This window comes from Equus quagga, chromosome 8 (genome assembly GCF_021613505.1).
Source record: "Equus quagga isolate Etosha38 chromosome 8, UCLA_HA_Equagga_1.0, whole genome shotgun sequence".
NCBI classification, from domain to species: domain Eukaryota; kingdom Metazoa; phylum Chordata; class Mammalia; order Perissodactyla; family Equidae; genus Equus; species Equus quagga.
In genome coordinates, this window is record NC_060274.1 from 29,630,231 (window position 1) to 29,649,450 (window position 19,220).

Consider the following 19,220-nt stretch of genomic DNA (forward strand, 5'->3'; position numbering starts at 1 on the left):
TATCTATGCAGCTGCCTCGTTCTGTGGTGCAGTTTTTCATCTTACGACTGAGGTATCATTTTGCAAGGGTGGTTCCTGCTAAAATTAATGAGGCTCTGCTACAATTTAAAAGCCATAAAAACTTTATATCGGAATCATTTGTAAACCACTTTACTTACTGATTAAGGCTGAAGAGGTGAAAGCAAGGTCTGTGGGCAGAGCAATGTTCTACCAAAAATAAACTGATCCTAAAGAAGTTTTTAGATGTTTTGCTTCGTCTGCTTTTTCACCCACACCCCAAATCGAGCCAATGCACGCATAGTTCCTTGATAGAGCAATGTGGTTTTGGAAGCTTCCCTTATCTGAAGCTCGCTCAGGACATGCTCACAAAACCTGGAACCAGTCTCTGCTTTGGTGAATTGAGGTCGAACTCACCCCTGAGGTTATCAAAACATGGATTCAAAAAGTCATTGAGAAGACTCTTTTGTTTTACAGTTCTAAGTAACTTAATCCAACAGGCCTGGACCATCTGGTTCTTCTCCTGAACATGGTATGAGTTTTAACAGCTATACAAGGGGTTTTTTTCCAAGTGAGACTCTGAATCACCAACACTACAAAATCTGAATAATATTTTACGATTCTTTGCAAGTCCACACACTATATATCTTTAACTATATATATGTCTTTAACAAACAAACAAAAAGCTATCGTTGTTTAAAATGAAAAACAGCCCTAAGACATTACTTATATTAGTAAACTAATCAAGCAATTTTACATTTTAAGACAACTGCATTACTTAACTATATTATCGAGACTTTCCAAATTCTTCAACATGAGGCTCTCCCCTGTATTGCTTGCCAAACTACACATATACCCAAAAAAACTTTGCATTTTCATGGAAAATGGTCTCTGCCAACCCTCCCACTAGCTCTGAGTTTGACTGATAGTGTATGAACACTACCATCTGCTAACGAAGCAGCCTTTCCTAACGAGTAAATGACACCAAAGAAAAATGGTTGCAAAACAGAACCCAACTTGTTTTCATGAGTTGATGTCACCGAACCTAAAAAGCAAGCCTACAGTTTAAATATGTTCTCCAAGTTCAAATTACATCTCATTTCAGATGGCTGTTTCCAATTTCTCCGTCAAAATATTAGGCAGCCTAAATGTACAAATCTCAACTTATTTTAAAAACTAACACTCCCAAAAATTTTAAACAAAGTTCGGATCCAACTCACATTACATTTTTATATTTTTATACATTTGTTTCTCAAGTCCCTGAGCAGTATTGACCTAAGAAGTTACCAAATTAAATGCCATTTTTAACAATGATTTAAAAAAGTTAACTTTGCAAATCTATTGCATTAACAAGCTTAGCAAATCTAACTGTTCAAGACATGAGTGATAGAATCATTAATTTCCAGTTTTACACTGTTATATAAACTCACTCTTTTATTACCTGTGCATTTTTAATGGACATTCTTGACAATTTATTTGAATGGGACAAAATTTGAGACTATCTCCCTCCAAAAATAACGCTGTGCTTGAATGTCATATAAAGATTTAGTAATTTTAAAAAGAAAAAAGGTACTCATATTTTTTAAGGGTAGGACAACTAATCAGATGTATAACGGTTCTTAATTATTGTTTTTTGTCTCACGAGTAAAATATTCATATTTATATTCCATTTCTTTAGAATTCTCCAAGAAGAATAAACAGAGTGACATAGAAGCTATAATTCTAGCCAAGGGTTCAGGAAAACTAGGTTCTGGTCTCAGTTTTATAGTTGTCCGACTTTGGGTAGGTCATTTGATTTCTCAGATTTTCAAAATTTCTCAGATTCTCCTGAAAAAGGTAAAAGCTTAGCACAAAAATCCCTACATTCTTTTCTGGATCATGCTATAGTTTGAGCACTCTGGCAGACTCTATAAGTCTGATCCCAAAAGGGCTCAATATCATTCTCCATGGAGGTGGGGGGTGGGAATTGGGACGGAAGACGGCTCAGGAAGCATGACCACAACATGATACCAGAAAGTAACATTTAAAATGCAAAAACTGGCGATGATTTTCATTGTCCTGAGCAACATCCCCAGTAATTCGACATGTTTCCCATATCCTGAAATCGGATTTTCCAAAGTAAATCTAAAACTTCAGCCAGCCCCACATAAACTCTTCTCTGTAAGTTTAGAATTTGGTTGGGGAGATGAGAGTGGGAAACTTTTCAAGATCAAGGGCGAAGAGGCTGAAATTGCCCAATCCCATATTGCTAGCAAGTGGCTAAGGCAAGATATGAACCCACTTCTCCAAAGCCCGGAGCCCGGACTTTTAATCATTATATTATCAAACCAAGACTTCTTATGAGAAAACATGCACATTCATAGCTTGTCGTAAATGTTGAAGTTTTCATGCACAAGTCTCTGTTGGGCCCTGCATCACATTATGAGACGGTTTGCTGGTTCCAGGTGCTGTGGTTCTCTATTAGTCTGCATTCTTAGTCTCTCTGAATTGGGAGAGGGAAGAACATTAAACCAGAGTTCCTTTGCAGCGATTATAAACTGACTTCTTAAATACTCACTTGCTTCTTATCTGTTGTGATTGTTTTGCTTTTGTACTGCAACCAACACGTCTTTTCTGGCAAGGAGGAATGCCCTTTTAAATACCAACTGATGACTGGCAGTTCAAATCCCCATTTGATGAGGCCAACAAGCTGACTGACTCATGCAATCCTCACTCAAAGTCCCCTCCTGCCTACCAATTTGGAGTTTGATGTGACATAGTGACAAAGTTCTAGCCTAAAACATATCAATGAAAGTCTTCACTATGGGGTCTTGGGGAAACTTCGGCTGTCCTAATAAATGAGGATAGATAATCTTTTTTGCCTTCTACTGATGTGGTTGTTCCGCTTCCTCTGGTCTGGTAAGTGAACATGAGACTGGAGGTGGAGTAGTCATATGGCAACCAAGAAACAATAAGCAAGAAGATGCTAAGAATCGTGGAGGAAAAAAATAGAATGATTCCGTTTTTATTGGCACTGTGGAGGACCAGCCCTGGATTGCCTTTCTCTGAGTTTTGTGTTATAGGAAACAAATGAGCCCTTATTTCTTTAAGCCCCACCATCAGTCATGTTTTCTCATATTGGTAGGTGACGGCAGTTCTAGCTGATTCCTTAGAGAATTACTAGACCCAGAATGTTGCGCCTAAGATAGCTACTTTGGAGCACACTGAAGCGTTTGCAGCCAGTCAGTCAGCTTCTAAGACTAGGGGCTTAGAGGTTTTTATATGCTCCTTACATCGTCTTTGTGAAGGCCCACTAAAAGAAAGATGGGGTGTTCTTGAAAAAAACGTGGAGCCTAAAGATCTTCCAAAACCTTATCCCTTTTCTCTTCTGTTTCAGCCAGCACTAGGAGATTTTTATAGTTATTGAAAGCTTACCTCTTATGCCTATTCATCACTAATTGTTTAGAGATTTGACTTTCACAAACGAATGAAATGGCCTGGTGAAAATTTTGATGTTTTTATTATAGATCTGCACCCTCTTTCTTAACCTCAAATTGGGGCAGCATAGGGTAATTTCTTAAATGATATATTCATTCATTTGATAAATATTTTTTGTACGCTCGTAAATCAGGGAACATAACATGAATAAGACATAGTCCTAGACATCCAGGAATGATTTAGTTTGGGTGGACCATTGAGTGCCTTGAGTAGGAGGCAACAAAACTATGTTGAGAAACTGTCTTGTATTTAAAGTTAATTGTGAAGTTCTGTCAACTACTCTCCATTGACTGAAAACTTATATTAATAATGGTCTAAAAGTAGCTTTCATCACTACCTGTGGTAGAAATTAAAGCATCTGATATAAATACTACATGTTATAAAGGCAAACTCTCTTGAGAACAGAAAAGGAAGCAAAGATGGGGATGGATGGTACCCATCCATTTGAAAAGAGGGCAGGAAAACAGGATTGAGGAAAGGGGTCAGGAAGTAAGCCGGAGGAGTTCCCAGCTGACGGCATGTATTTCCTCAGTGAAGAGCTTGGAAGTGAAGGGGAAGGTGGGCGAAGCGGGAGATTTAGCGTGAGAAGAGTGAAGAAGGGTTGTATTAGTCTGCTTGAGCTGCCTTAACAAAACACCACAGACCGGGTGGCTTAAACCACAGAAAGTTATTTCTCATGGTTCTGGAGGCTGAGAAGTCCCAGATCATGGTTCTGGCCAATTCGGTTCTTCATGAGAGCTCTCTTCCTGGCTTTCAGATGGTTGCCTTCTTGCTGTGTGCTCACACAGCAAAAGAGAAAGCTCATGTGTCTCTGCCTCTTCTTATGTGGGCAACCGCCCTATTGGACTAGGACCCCACCTTTATGACTTCATTTAATCTTTATCCTCTCTTCACAGGCCCTAATTCCCAACACAGTCACATTGGGAGTTAGGGCTCCAACATAGGAATTTAGGAGGGGAAAACATTCCGTCCATAATAAGAGCTTAAACAGTCTGTAAGAAATGGAAGAAAGAGATCCATAGAAGGATAGACAGGCACTGTTTTGGGCCATCGAAGTTGAATACTATGCAGGTTCAGAAAACCACCAACAGTCTTCCAACTGCTTTGTGGCCTTTTGGCTAAGATCAAGTGTAATAACAGTTTTCAACTTCCAGCCGTGATGAGGTAACTGGTACCAGACTGTCCTTCCCACCATAAACAACTAGAGACATAGACAAAATATATGAAACAGCTGCTTTTAGATGTCAGACAACAGGCATCACAATATTATGATTTCTGAAAGAAGAGAAATAAATGAGATGAGCCTTACGATAGCCCAGGCTTTCTGTGTGGAGGTGGTTATTAGCTGCTTGTGAGAGAAAGAGTTCCTAGTGGTCTCACTAAGCCAAGGAGATAGAGAACGGAGTTCAAGGATGTTGAGCTTGCTGGAATTTATGGGCAGACTACTGGAAAAGTGGGAGTTACACAGAAAGAGAGCTTGAGAAATATGCATAGGAATTCTTGCATCTTTGACTGTATTCTAAGCTATGTCTGTGCAGGGTGACATTCCATGAGACTGGACAAAAAATAATCAGGGACAAAATATCTACTAGGGGTCTAGAAGAGAAGCAGCTACTAGAGTTCATACAGGATGGGGCAATACACAACTTGAGACAAATCAGAGTGGAGACACGTCATTGACACTTGTGGCATTCAATAAAGACCCAGAAAAGACATGATACGAGTAAGGATAAGCTAGCCTTAAAGTAGAAGTTACTCTGGACTTTCCTTAACAAAGCTTAAATGTAAGCTGAGAAAAGATTAAGCTTATCTTTAAGTAAATTAACTGACCACCAAAACAAAATTCAAGACTCTTTGAAGTTCCTTAAAGAAAGACAATGATACCCAGGCACTCAATACTATAACTTATAAAATACCCAGCATATGATTAAAAAAAATTACTATATCTGTAAAGAAGCAGGGAAATACGACACATGACCAAGAGAAAAGTCAAAAATGTAAACATACAGAGAATTGACAGGGCTAATAGAACTGTAGACAAGTTCTTTAAAACAGCTATTATAAAAATGTTCAAGGATTCAAAAGAAAATGAACTTAATAAGGAGAGAAGGGCAAATTTTAAAAATCAACCAAATAAAACTTCTAGAGATGAATCCAATATCTGTAGTGAAAAAATTTACAAGACAGGCTTAGCAGCAAATTAGACAGCATAATTTTTTTTAACTAAGAAAACATCTTCATTTGTGGGGAGAGGCAGTCAATAACAACAACAACAAAAAATCCCCACTACACAACTAGCCAATTGCCACTAATGACCAATGATTTTCTTGCTACACACTACAAGCAAGTTATTGTTTATTGTGCCCTCCCTCCCTCTCTGTCTCTTTCTGTGATGTTTCTAAAATCAAGATTGACCACATGCATTTCTTTTCCTTTTAAGGTAGTGGAAATAAAAGGAGGTTTGCAAAAGCCTGTAAGAATTAGAAAACAGGCTAAGTTTATCTTATTTTCAAAACTCAACAGCATGTTTCTGGCTATCTGTTACACAGATTGTTGGTGCCCTATTTGCAACTTTGGTGAGTAATGCTCTCTTTACAAGTGATTTAGAGAGAAGTCAATGGCTTTTTAAGATAGTTGCACATATACTGCACTGAACTTGAAGACATAGCAATAAACAATATTCAAAATGAAGCATGGAAAGAAAAAAAATGCTAACAAAAAATGAACAGGAACTCAATGACCCATGGTACAATATTAAGTTGTCTAATATATGTGTAATTGTAGTCCCAGAAGGAGGAAGAAGACAGAAAAAGATTTGAAGAAGTAATGGCTGAAAACTTTCCAAATTTACTGCAAAATATAAATCTGGATATCTAAGAACTCAGTGAATTCCAAGAATGATAAACACACCAAAAAAAAACTATAACAAGGCACATCACAATCAAATTGCTAAAAATTCAGTGATAAAGGAAAAATCTTAAAAACAACATCAAGAGGGAGTGACATCAGCATCACGGCAGAGTGAGCACTTCCCTTAGACTCTCCCTCCTAAGATACAATAAAAAGGACATTTGTATACCAACAAAGGACATTCACACAACGCAAAAGATGTCTGGGAGACCCACACAGCCATACCTCTAAAGGTGGAGGTGCTGGACAACCTGGAGGAGGTGGAGGGAGGTAAGGGGATCTCGTCTCCCACCCGCAATGGCAGAGACCCAGGGCTCCAGACCACCTAACTCTGAGAGGAAAGGGGGCAGGAGTGGCCCTCCGTGGGAACACCTTTGCTCTGCAAGTTCTCTCACAGCCCAGAGGAAAGCCCCACACAGAGGTGACTAAGCTATTGTGGGGTTGTCTTCATTAAGCTAGCACCCCAAGAGAGCAGATAGCAAAGGCAGAGCGAGAACACCCTAGAGATCATGTAGGTGAAAGAAAGTGCCCCTCCCTCCAGCACTCCAGCTCAGCCAGTCAGCCAGAGCACCCATGCAGTTAGAAAAGCAGAAGCTGTGAGCAAGCCAGCTACAGACTGCAGCAGGTTCAGAACACAGATCTTGATCTCCACCCAGTGGCGGCAGGTGGAAGCTGGGACTAGATACTATCACTATGCAGAGGCACAAATCCATGCCATCAAATAGTATGAAAAAATATATTACATCTCCAAACCTGAAGGAAAATGACAAGCACCCAGAAATCAATCCTGAAGGCACAGATATTTATAATCTAAACAACAGAGAATTCAAAGTAGCTATCATAAAAAAAAATCAATGAGTTACAAGAAAATACAGATAGTCAGTTCAATGAAATCAGCAACTTCTTCACAAAAGAGATTAAAACTATAAAGAAGAACCAATCAGAAATGTTAGAGATGAAAAACACAACGGATGAGATAAAGAAAAATCTGGGCTCGCTGAATAATAGAGCTGATATTATGGAGCAATGAATCATCAGTCTGGAGGACAGAAATATAGAAATCCTTCAGATGGAGAAGAGAGAACTAAGACTAAAAAGAAATGAAGAAATTCTCCGAGAAATATCCAACTAAATTAGAAAATGCAACATAAGGATTACAGGTATTCAAGAGGGAGAAGAGAAGGAGGATGGAGCAGAAAACTCATTCGAAGAAATAATAGCTGAGAACTTTTCAAACCTGGAGAAGAAGCTGGAAATACAAGTGAAAGAAGCCAATATATCACCTAACTATATTAATGCCTTCTCCAAGGCATATATAGTAGTAAAGCTGGCAAAAGCCAATGACAAAGAAAATACTAAGGGCAGCAAGACATAAGAAAATACCTCACGGTAACCACTAAAGAAATAATCAGAACAGAGACACAAGTGATAAGTAAAGAGAAAACTGAGAAAACCATCATAGAAAACTACCTAACTGAATTGGTAGTCTGAAATACATGGGACGAGAAACAAAGGAAAGGCAGAAGAACCGGGAAATGAGCAATAAAATGCCAGCATTAAGCTCTCATATATCAATAATCACTCTAAATATAAATGGATTGAATTCTCCAACCAAAAGACACAGAGTGGCTGGATGGATTAAAAAACAAGACCCAACAATGTGCTGCCTCCAGGCAACACATCTCAGCTCTAAAGACAAACACAGGTTCAGAGCGAAGGGATGGGAGACGATACTCCAGGCTAATAGCAGACAAAAGAAAGCAGGTGTCACAACACTTAGACAAGGTAGATTTCAAGATAAAACAGGTAATGAGAGACAAAGAGGGGCAGTATATAATGATCAAAGGGACACTCCACCAAGAAGACATAACACTTATATATGCACCCAAAACACAGGAGCATCAAAGTACATAAAGCAGCTATTAACAAACCTTACAGGAGATATTAAAAACAATACAATAATACTAGGGGACCTTAACTCCCCACTTACATCAATGGATAGATCAGAAAGTGAACAAGGAAATAGTGAATTTAAACAAAAAACTAGCCCAGATGGACTTTACAGATATATATAGAACACTCCATCCAAACACAGCAGACTAAACATTCTTCTCAAGTGCACATGGAACATTCTCAAAGATAGACCATATGTTGGGAAACAAGGCAAGCCTCAATAAATTTAAGAAGATTGAAATTATATCAAGCATCTTTTCCAACCACAATGCTATGAAACTAGAAAACAACTACAAGAAAAAAGCTGGGAAAGGGACAAAGATTTGGAGACTACACAACATGATACTGAACAACCAATGGATCATTTAAGAAATTAAAGGGGAAATCAAAAAATATCTGGAACAAACGAAACTGAAAATACACCATACCAATTCCTATGGGATGCACAAAAGAGGTCCTAACAGGAAAATTCATAGTAATATAGGCCTGCCTTAACAAACGAGAAAAATCTCAAATAAGCTATCTTAAACTATACTTGACAGAACTAGAAGAAGAAGAGAAGAAAATGTCCAAAGTCAGCAGATGGAGGGAAATAATAAAATTAGAGCAGAAATAAATGAAATTGAAACAAAAAAGACAGTAGAAAGGATAGATGAAACTAAGACCTGGTTCTTTGAGAATGGAAACAAAACTGACAAACCCTTAGCCAGACTTACTAAGAAAAAAAGAGAGAAGCCGCAAATAAATAAAATTAGAAACAAAAGAGGGTAAATTACAATGGATACCACAGAAATACAAAGGATTATAAGAGAATACTATGAAAAACTATATGCCAAAAAATTGGACAATCTAGAAGAAATGGATAAATTCTTAGACTCTTACAATCTCCCAAAACTGAATGAAGAAGAAATAGAGAATCTAAACAGACCAATCACAAGTAAAGAGATTGAAGCAGTAATCAAAAACCTCCCCAAAAATAAAAGTCCAGCACCAGGCAGCTTCTCTGGAGAATTCTACCAAACATTCAAAGAAGATTTAATATCTATTCTTCTCAAACTATTCCAGAAATTGAAGAAGATGGAGCACTTCCTAACACATTCTACAAGGCCAACATCACCCTGATCCCAAAACCAGACAAAGACAACACAAAGCAGGAAAATTACAGGCCAATATTGCTGATGAACATAGATGCAAAATTCCTCAACAAGATATTGGCAAACCAAATACAGCAACACATTAAAATAAATCATACACCATGATCAAGTGGGATTTATACCAGAGACACAGGAATGATTCAACATCTGCATATCAACTGATGTGATACACCACATTAACAAAATGAGGAATAAAAACCACATGATCATCTCAATAGACACAAAGAAAACATTTGACAAGATCCAACAGCCATTTATGATAAAAACTCACAATAAAATGGGTAAAGAAAAGTACCTCAACATAATAATGGCCACATATGACAAACCCACAGCCAACATCATACTTAATGGTGAAAAACTGAAAGCCATCCCTCTGAGAAGAGGAACAGAACAAGGGTGCCCACTCTCACCACTCTTATTCAACCATAGTACTGGAGGTTTTGGCCAGAGCAATTAGGCAAGAAAAAGAAATAAAGGGAATCCAAATAGGCAATGAAGGAGTGAAACTCTTGCTGTTTGCAGATAACATGATTTTATATATAGAAAACCCTACAGAATCCATTGGAAAACTATTATAAATCATCAACAACTACAGCAAAGTTGCAAGGTATAAAATCAACTTACAAAAATCAGTTGCATTTCTATACTCTCATAACAAACTAACAGAAAGAGAACTCAAGAATACAATCCCATTTACAATTGCAACAAAAAGAATAGAATATCTAGGAATAAACTTAACCCAGGAGGTGAAAGACCTATAAAATGAAAACTACAAGACATTGCTGAAAGAAATTGATGATGACATAAAGAAATGTAAAGAATTCCATGCACATGGATTAAAAGAATAAACATAGTAAAAATGTCCGCACTACCTAAAGCAATCTACAGATTCAGTGCAATCCCAATCAGAATCCCAATGACATTCTCTACAGAAATAGAACAAAGAATCCTAAAATTCACATGGGGCAACAAAAGACTCCAAATAGCTAAAGCAGGCTTGATAAAGAAAGTACAAAGCTGGAAGCATCACAATCCCTGACTTCAAAATATACCACAAAGCTACAGTAACCAAAACAGTACGGTACTAGTACAAAAACAGACAAATAGATCAATGGAACAGAATCAAGAGCCCAGCAATGAGCCCATACATCTATGGATAGCTAATTTTCAACAAGGGAACCAAGAACATACAATGGAGAAAGTTCACTTCAAGAAATAGTGTTGAAAACACTGGACAGCCACATGCAAAAGAATGAAAGTAGAACATTACCTTTTGCCATAAACAAAAATTAACTCAAAATGGATCAAAAACTTGAAGGTAAGACCTGAAACCATAAAATTCCTAGAACAGAATATAGACAGTACATTCTTTGGCTTCTGTTTTAGAAGGATCTTTTCAAATACCATGTCTACTCAGACAAGGGAACCAAAAGAAAAAATAAACAAGTGGAATTTCATCAGACTAAAGAGCTTCTGCAAGGCAAAGGAAACCAACAACGAATCAAAAAGACAACCCACCAACTGGGAGAAAATATTTGCAAATCATATATCAGATAAGCGGTTAATCTCTATAATATATAAAGCACTCACACAACTGAACAACAAAAAAACAAACAACCTGAGCAAAAAATGGGCAGAAGATATGGACAGTCGTTTTTCCAAAGAAGACATACAGATGGCCAACAGGCACATGAAAAGATGCTCAACATCACTAACCATCAGGGAAATGCCAATCAAAACTACACTAAGACATCACCTTACACCAGTTAGAATGGCTATAATCACTAAGACAAAAAATAATAAATGTCGGAGAGGTTGTAGAGAGAAGGGAACACTCACCCACTGCTGGTGGGAATGCCAATGGGTACAGCCACTAAGGAAAACAGTATGGAGATTTCTCAAAAAATTCAAAATAGAAATACCACATGATTCAGCCATCCCACTACTGGGTATTTATCCAAAACACTTGAAACCAACAATTCAAAGAGACTTATGCTCCCCTATGTTCATTGTAGTATCATTCATTATAGCCAAGATGTGGAAGCAACCCATGTGCCCATTGACTGATGAATGGATATAGAAGATGTGGTGTATATATACAACGGAATACTACTCAGCTATATAAACAGACAAAATCTTCCCATTCACAACAACACGGACGGACCTGGAGGGTATTATGTTAAGCGAACTAAGCCAGACAGAGAAGGACAAACACCATATGATTTCACTCATATGTGAAAGATAAAGCAACACATGGACAAAGAGAACAGATTAGTGGCTACCAGGCGGAAGGGGTTTGGGGTGTGGGTACAAGGGATGAAGGGGCACACTTATTTGGTGACTGACAAATAATAATGTATAACTGAAATTTCACGATGTTATAAACTATTATGACCTCAATAAAAATTGAAGAATTAAAAAAAAGCAACATCAAGAAGAAAAAAGATACATACATACAAAGGAAGAAAAATAAGTCATTCCACTGATTTCTCATTTAAAACGATGCAAGCCAGAAGATAATGGAATGATATCTTTCAAAAGGAATGAATGAAATTTTTTAAAACCTGTCAGCCTAGAATTCTATATCTAGTGAAAATATCTTTCAGAAATACAGGCAAAATAAAGGCTTTTTTGGAGAAATGAAAGTTGAGAAAATTAAGCACCAAGAGACCTGTGCTTCAAGAAATGGTAAAGGATGTTCTCCATGCTGAAGGAAAACAGTTCCAGATGAAAACGCAAATCTAAACAAAAACAAAGAAGGACCAGAAATGGCCAATTTGTGGGAAAATATAAAATGCTTTTTTTCTGAGTCTTTAATTTCTTTAGAAGATAATGAATCCCTTCCACTACCCTTTCTCTTCCTTCTTCCTATACAATTCAGTCCTAAAGCCATTAGGTTGGGCGACCCAAAGTAGGCATCCACGCCAGGGTGAGAGGTGCAGAGAAGCTGTGTTGGCCCAGAGCAGGGTACCAGAAGTAGGGTGCATAAAGGAGAGTATCCACTCAGTGGAGCACCCTTGCACAGGGCTTTGGAGTCTAAGACAGGTGAGGAGGGTGTCCACAAGGAGGAATGGCCCCTGCTATCTTACACAGGGTTTCCCTTCCTTGGTTCACCCTTCTTGTTCTGCTTATGCTCTGACCTTCCACTCTGGCTGCCCCTTTTTAGGGACACCCTCCTCATCCCTCTTAGGCTCCAATGTCATACACTGGGATATCATTCCACATGGATGATGCCTTTCTCATCCTGCTTGTTCTCTGTGAGCTTGTTCACAGTGAGCTCACTGTGTGGTATTGGAGCGCAAAGCAGATGGAGAACAAGACGAGGACATGTGCCCAGCACAGTGAGAGAACAAGCACAGTGAGAAGGCATCATCCATGTGGAAGGATATCTCAGTGTATGATGTTGGATTCTGAGAGGATGAGGAGGGTGCCCCTAAGAAGGGGCAGCCAGAGTGGAAGGTCAGAGCCTGAGCAGCACAAGAAGGGTAAAGCAAGGAAGGGAAACCCTGTGTAAGATACCAGGGGCCAAGCAGGATATGGAGAATGGCTATGTGTCAGGCAATGGCATGAGATGACACAGCCTATGCATCATAAGGAGGGCATCTCCAAAGAGGGGCCACCTATGTGTAGCATGTGAGGGCCTGAGTAGGGTAAGGAGGGCACCTATGTAGGAAGGCAGTCAGTGCAGGATGTGTTAGCCCCAACAAAGTTAGGAAGGCAACTACACTGGGGGAAAGGCAACTGGCACAGGATGTCAGAGCCCAAGCAGCGTGAGGAGGGCCTCTGCATAACAGGGTGGCCTGGCAAGGGGGATCAAAGCCTGAGCAGGACGAAGAAAGGTATCTACACAGGGAGGGGAAAGTGGCAGCAATATGTGTGACTGGTTCCACACAGGGGGAGTGATCAAATAAGTAAACGTATCAAGAATAATGAGAGGTGGGATTCCACTGTTGGAGAAGGACGTTGCAAATATGGAAAGGGAGAAAACTAGAATGAGCCCTGTGGTGCTAACTCAGAACTGGAAGTACACATGCGCAATTTAGGTTTTCAGCATATAGAGGTACAGACATGGAAACAAACGTGTATATGTGCACCTACTTACAGTTTCTAGTTCTCTCCACTGAGAAGGCATTGGAGAAGCGACACTGCCATGGCAGTGAACACAAGTAGTGCTCAAATCTTGGTTTCTGTTTACAGTTTCCATTAAGAAGGATTCAGGGAACCTTGGAGAAATGACGTATCCAGGGTGCAGCGGGGAAAAGTACAAGATGAGCATGGGACATCCTGCTGTGCTATAAAGTAAGAAATTGCTCAAAGGATGATGGTTACAAGTCAAAAGGACACAGACAGCAACTTGAAAGGACTCCCACTGTCCAAATCTGGGACAATATGAGCACCAAAATAAGTAGTGATAGTAATGGATTAGAACCCATTGAATAAAACAGAAAACCACAAGTCCACACTGCTATAAATAAACTGAAAATTTAATGAGGAATGGGAATATTTATAGAATTTTAAAGTACACACAAAATTCATAACAATTACAAAGGGAACAACTGAAGAGTGGAGAATCTGGCAGACACCACCTGAATCAGGTGATCAAAGTGAACATCGCAATCACGGGCAAACACAAATCCTGTGCGCCTGACACGATGCACTGAGAAGAGCACAGCGTGAGGGCAGTGGTATTTCTAACCAAAATGCAAAACCTGAATATGTTCTTGAGGAAAGATAAAACAAGCTCAAAATGGGAGACATTCTACAATAAAATTGGCCTAATCTTCACGTCAAGGTCATGAAAATTAAAGAAAGACTGAGGAACAGTTGAGGACTGAAGGAGCCTAAGGAGACACACAATCGGTTGCTATGTGTGATTCTGAACTGGATTCTTTGAATTGTTGGGATACCTGGGGAAATCTGAATTGGGTCTGAGGATTCTGACAGTTGACTGTAGGAGAATGACTGCAGGCGAATTTTACACTGGTAATATTCAGGGGTGATGGGGTATCATGTCGGCAACTTACCCTCAAACTGTTCAGGGAAAAAAGTTCTTTGTACTGTACTTGCAACTTTTATGTAAGTTTGAGATTGTTAAAAATAAAAAACATATGCTGCATAAAAAGCATATGTTGTAGAGATTATATTGTAGAGATTATAAATACAACAGAAATAAAATGCATGACAATAATAGAACGAAGCGCAGGAGAGAGAGAATGAGAGCATACTCTGGTTGGGTTCTTACGTTACATGTAAAGTGGTAGAAAATTATCTGAAGGTATAATCTGTGAGAAGTAGAAAATGCACATTGTAAACTGAAGAGCAGCCACCGACAAAGTAAACAAAGAAACATTAGCAGTCAAAGGTGGAGGAGTCCAAAGACCAATACCAGCTGTATACGTGTAGGAAGGAGTATGATATGGTTTAGAAAAACAGCTAAGAATGACGTATTAATATGACACAAAAAGAAATAATTAGGGCAAGAGTGATAGACTTTCCTATAGAAACCTTTAAAACTTCTTCCATGGAAAGACTCCACAGGCAAAATTGAAAGCAAACACCAAGCGTAGGGAAAAAAGATCTCAAGTATATTCCAGGAAAAGGGTTACTAGTACTAATATATAAAGAGCTATTACAAACTAGGAAGAAAATTATAGGAATTCCAATTTAAAAATAAACAAGATATGAATGGGCAACTTATAAAGAGGAAATAATGGGCAAAAATATCCTTATCTGAATTCCATGCTACACGTAAAGTGCAAGATTAGATACACATATAAATATAGATGCAGATATAGATATTATTCCCCAAAATAAGCTGAACTCACTTCTCTCTGCATTTAGAAAGGTGGATTTAATACGTGGGATTTTATAACATAAAGCTGCCATCAACCAGAATAAGGCGATATTTCACAACTCTTCCATCACTTATCAGATAGTTCCACAAAGTAGAAATTACTTATCTATCAAAATAGGACAGAATATAACCAGTAGTTAGAATGAGGGCTTATTTTTCAAAGATCAAGTCAATGAGTTGTATGATAGAGATACATGATTCTTGTTTTTATGAATTCACTATCTAAGGAAGAAAGATGATATGAATGAATATTTTAACTAACTGAAAGTTTCAATAAGATGAGCCCCATTTACAGTCCAGAGTGGAGGCATAATGTTAAGATTAGAGGTTTAGAGATTAAAAGGTAAGCACTGGGGGCTGGCCTAGTGGCGTAGTGGTTAAGTTTGTATGCTCCACTTCAGCGGCCTGGGGTTTGCTGGTTCAGATCCCAGACAGTGTCATCAGCCATGCTGTGGTAGCGTCCCACATACAAAGTAGAGGAAGACTGGCACAGATGTTAGCTCAGGGCCAATCTTCCTCGAGCAAAAAGATATTGGCTCAGGGTCAATCTTCCTCACCAAAAAAAAAGGTAAGCATTGGAGTATCTAAAATCTGTTGCACCTTAAATGACAAGATAAGCTCGAAGGAAGAAGGAAGGAAAAACATTCCTTGCATTTTTATTTCCTACAACTTTAATTTCTCCATTTTTGATTGTTATATTTATCTTACAGCCACCCAAATGGATGACCTCTAACAAAATGGGATAGCCCAAAGTAGTTGTAAAAAACATATTTCTTCAAAATATGGCTTCCATAATTCAAGTAAGGTTCACAAAATCACTCTTTAAACAAACATTGTGAAAATAACTAGCTAAGACATATGAATCCATACGAACCCGTGATACTGCTCTTTCCGGTAATGCTGAAATGTCACAGCGACCTATAAGAAAGACTTCAGACATACTTCGTTCAGGAAAAATGAATTTTTCTTCAGCAGCTGTCTTGCCTTTCAAGTTGCTCTTCCATTTTTTCAACTGAAGTTCATGTTTTAACATCTGCCATGAAAATAATTTACAAATCCCATGGAATTGTTGGAAGGGTTAAATGAGATGATATATCTATATCTATCTATCTATAGATAGATAGATAAAGCACAATGCTTGACACAATAATAGCATCAATTAAACATGACTTATTACCATCATCATTACATAAATTATCATGGTCCATTGCATGTTCGATATTCTCTGAACCACCGAAGCATTATAGATCATTTCCATTAGTTTTCATTCAACATGGGCACAGGCAGCCACCTTAAGGTTGTGGTCCAGCCTCCTCTTTTACCGGTAAGGAAGCCGAAACCCAGAGTCGAGGCTCTGGTGATGACAGAACTGGTATTTGGGGCACGGAAAGAAGGTGGTTAGCATGGAGATTAAAAAGGAGAGTCAGAAGGAAAGAATTGGGGGACTTCCCTGATTTATCATTCCAGGAAGTCCCCATTTTAACTTTCAACACATTTCTGAAAACTGCATCATCAAGAAAAAGCCCTGAGGGTAAATAAGTTTTTCACACACACACACATTTTGGTGTAAAATATATACGTTTTAGAGCCTAAGGAAGAGCACACGCTGGAGAACTGGCACACAGAAGTATTCCCAGCTTCCCCTCCAACACACACCTGCCATCCTCACTCCGCCTAAGTGAATGCACGATTCTGAGGCCAAGAAAGCACACAGCTAGAAGAAAACATTTTCTCTAAACACCCAATTAACTGTATAACACACATCTATGTTAAGGATAATATTATATATAATAAAGATTATTATATATTAATATATATCAACAAATGCACACAAAACCTTATGCTCTGTGCATGGGGATGCTTAAGAGAACAATGCTGCCTGCTCTCAGGGATGTTCAGGGTAAGGGGGTATAGAAGGAGCAGACTGGTCATGCACAGTTACAGATTTCACCACTAGACAATCAATGACTCGGTATGTGGGGCTGGGATCCAAACACTAGCTTAGTACACAAAGTGGTAGAAAGCACGGGATGAGCAAACTAAAACATTAAGTGGTACCCAAAGTATAACTGTTTAATTGGCAACATTGAAAATGTAGTCCACAAAAGGCATGTCCTGGAGGATACCCTACAAGAACACTGGTTCACTGTCAGTGGACGATAAACCTCCAGAGAGCGAGAACAATGTTTTATGCATCTCGGTATCCTCTGCGGACCTTAGCACTGTTCCAGCCATCACGTGAGTAATGCTTCTTCTCATCCTCTCTGGGTACATGTGTAGTGTCATCAGTCTGAGCCTCTGAACCAGTTTGGGGTGGGAGACATTGATCCCGCCCTCCATGGAGCAACCACAGAACAGGGGGGTTAATTTCTTCCTATTTTTCTCTTTCCAATTTATCCCGACTTTGTATTTCAAGGAATATTAACAAAACATTACCTACTAAATAATGTAACGACAAAAAATTCCAGCATGTTTCTATGTCTGATCATAGTAATTACTGTGAATATTCTAAAACAACGTTAAATAATAATACACTAATAGCTTAAGCAAACTAGGGATATTTTTAAGTTTGGAGGAGTTTGCTTGAGTTCTCTGTCTTAATTGATTTAATTCCTAGTGGGTGTCCTAGTTAAGAACGATACTTTAAGTTTAGCAATTTAGTGATTTGAAAAATAATTTAATATTAAGATTGTAATTTACTAAATTGAATGTTAAAAAGAATAGCGATTTAATCTTATCTAGAAAAGAATAAATGTATTCAATCTTTATCATTCTCTTATTTATTATAATCATATCAAATAGTTTCTCTTCCATTTTAGACATCTATATCCTTCTGAATACTTGCTTAAACAAAAATTCTTAGCGTCTTTATCAATAAATTTCAACAAAATGTTAAAAGACTTTTCCTTGATGTTCATAGTTCAAATGAAACAACAGAATTTATTAGGAAATCTTTGGGGTAGCTGAAGTGAAATTTAAATTATTAAGTTAAAAGAAAAAGGACCCCATCAAAAGTACATAATATTCAGGACTTTAGTATTTTCCACATATTGCATTATTATCTGAGGCAACATCAATATACCAGCAAAATCCAGTTTCTAAAAAAATTAAGTTTCCAATATACCATACCAGCTCATCTTCTCTCTTCTTATACCTATGTCTTGCCTTCTCCCTCCATTTATTTAGGATGATTATTAGCTTGTAATGGTGGAACTTCCCCTGGATCCGCAACAGCATATCTGAAGAAAATTTACTAGATTACTGTCTATAGTTAAAGCTGTTTCCAAAAAAAAAGTGTTAAATATTCTATTCTGTTTGCAATAGGAACCAACGTTGCAACTGATAGTTTTTGTTTGATTTTAATTACATCTGAAATTAATTACTTTTGACAGCAGTAGATAGTACTCCTGAGACTTTACTAACCTGTAAACATCACCTGTGCCCTTAGAAATTAAGATGGAATAAAACGTCAAGGTACATATCATTTCTTCTTTTTAATAAATCTGTTCCTTATAAAACCAGAACTTCCAAACTTATTCACAGAAATACAGTTATGAGGTAGTATTCCGATTTAGTTAAATGTCCTATGATTAAATAGGTTGCCCTACAGGTATATTTTGAACCAGGGGTCCAAAGCTCAAACACACGGGCCAGGCCAGGAAGGAAGATCATTAAGGCAGGGCTGGAGACACCACTCAGAGGGCAGTGGCTTCTTAGCTGCATGCAATCGTTTCTGAGAGGAATGATCTCCCATTATCCTCATGTTAAAACCTTCAGAGGGTCCACTCTGACTGAGCTGCCAACAGCAGCCGATTAAGAGGAAATGATTCTCTGACTTGCCACCACCATAAATCGATGGATAAAATCTGGCAAAC

The 19,220-nt window shown here is 38.3% G+C and overlaps 1 protein-coding gene across 12 annotated transcripts in view; it reads right to left on the reverse strand.

Moving 5' to 3' along the window:
• FBXL13 (F-box and leucine rich repeat protein 13) overlaps positions 1-19,220 on the reverse strand; it is a 223,485-nt gene that overhangs the window by 169,213 nt on the left and 35,052 nt on the right. For 11 of the 12 annotated variants that reach the window (XR_006889805.1, XR_006889806.1, XR_006889807.1 and 8 more), the window contains exons 6-7: positions 18,475-18,584; positions 16,220-16,378 (exon numbers count right to left, since the gene is read on the reverse strand). The exons of the other annotated variant lie outside the window; for it this stretch is intronic. Coding sequence is in view for 7 of the 11 variants with exons in the window: in XM_046669989.1 (XP_046525945.1) it covers positions 16,220-16,378; positions 18,475-18,584 (269 nt within the window). In the remaining 4 variants the exon portion in view is untranslated. The remainder of the gene's footprint in view (positions 1-16,219; positions 16,379-18,474; positions 18,585-19,220) is intronic. 12 annotated transcript variants of the gene reach the window in all.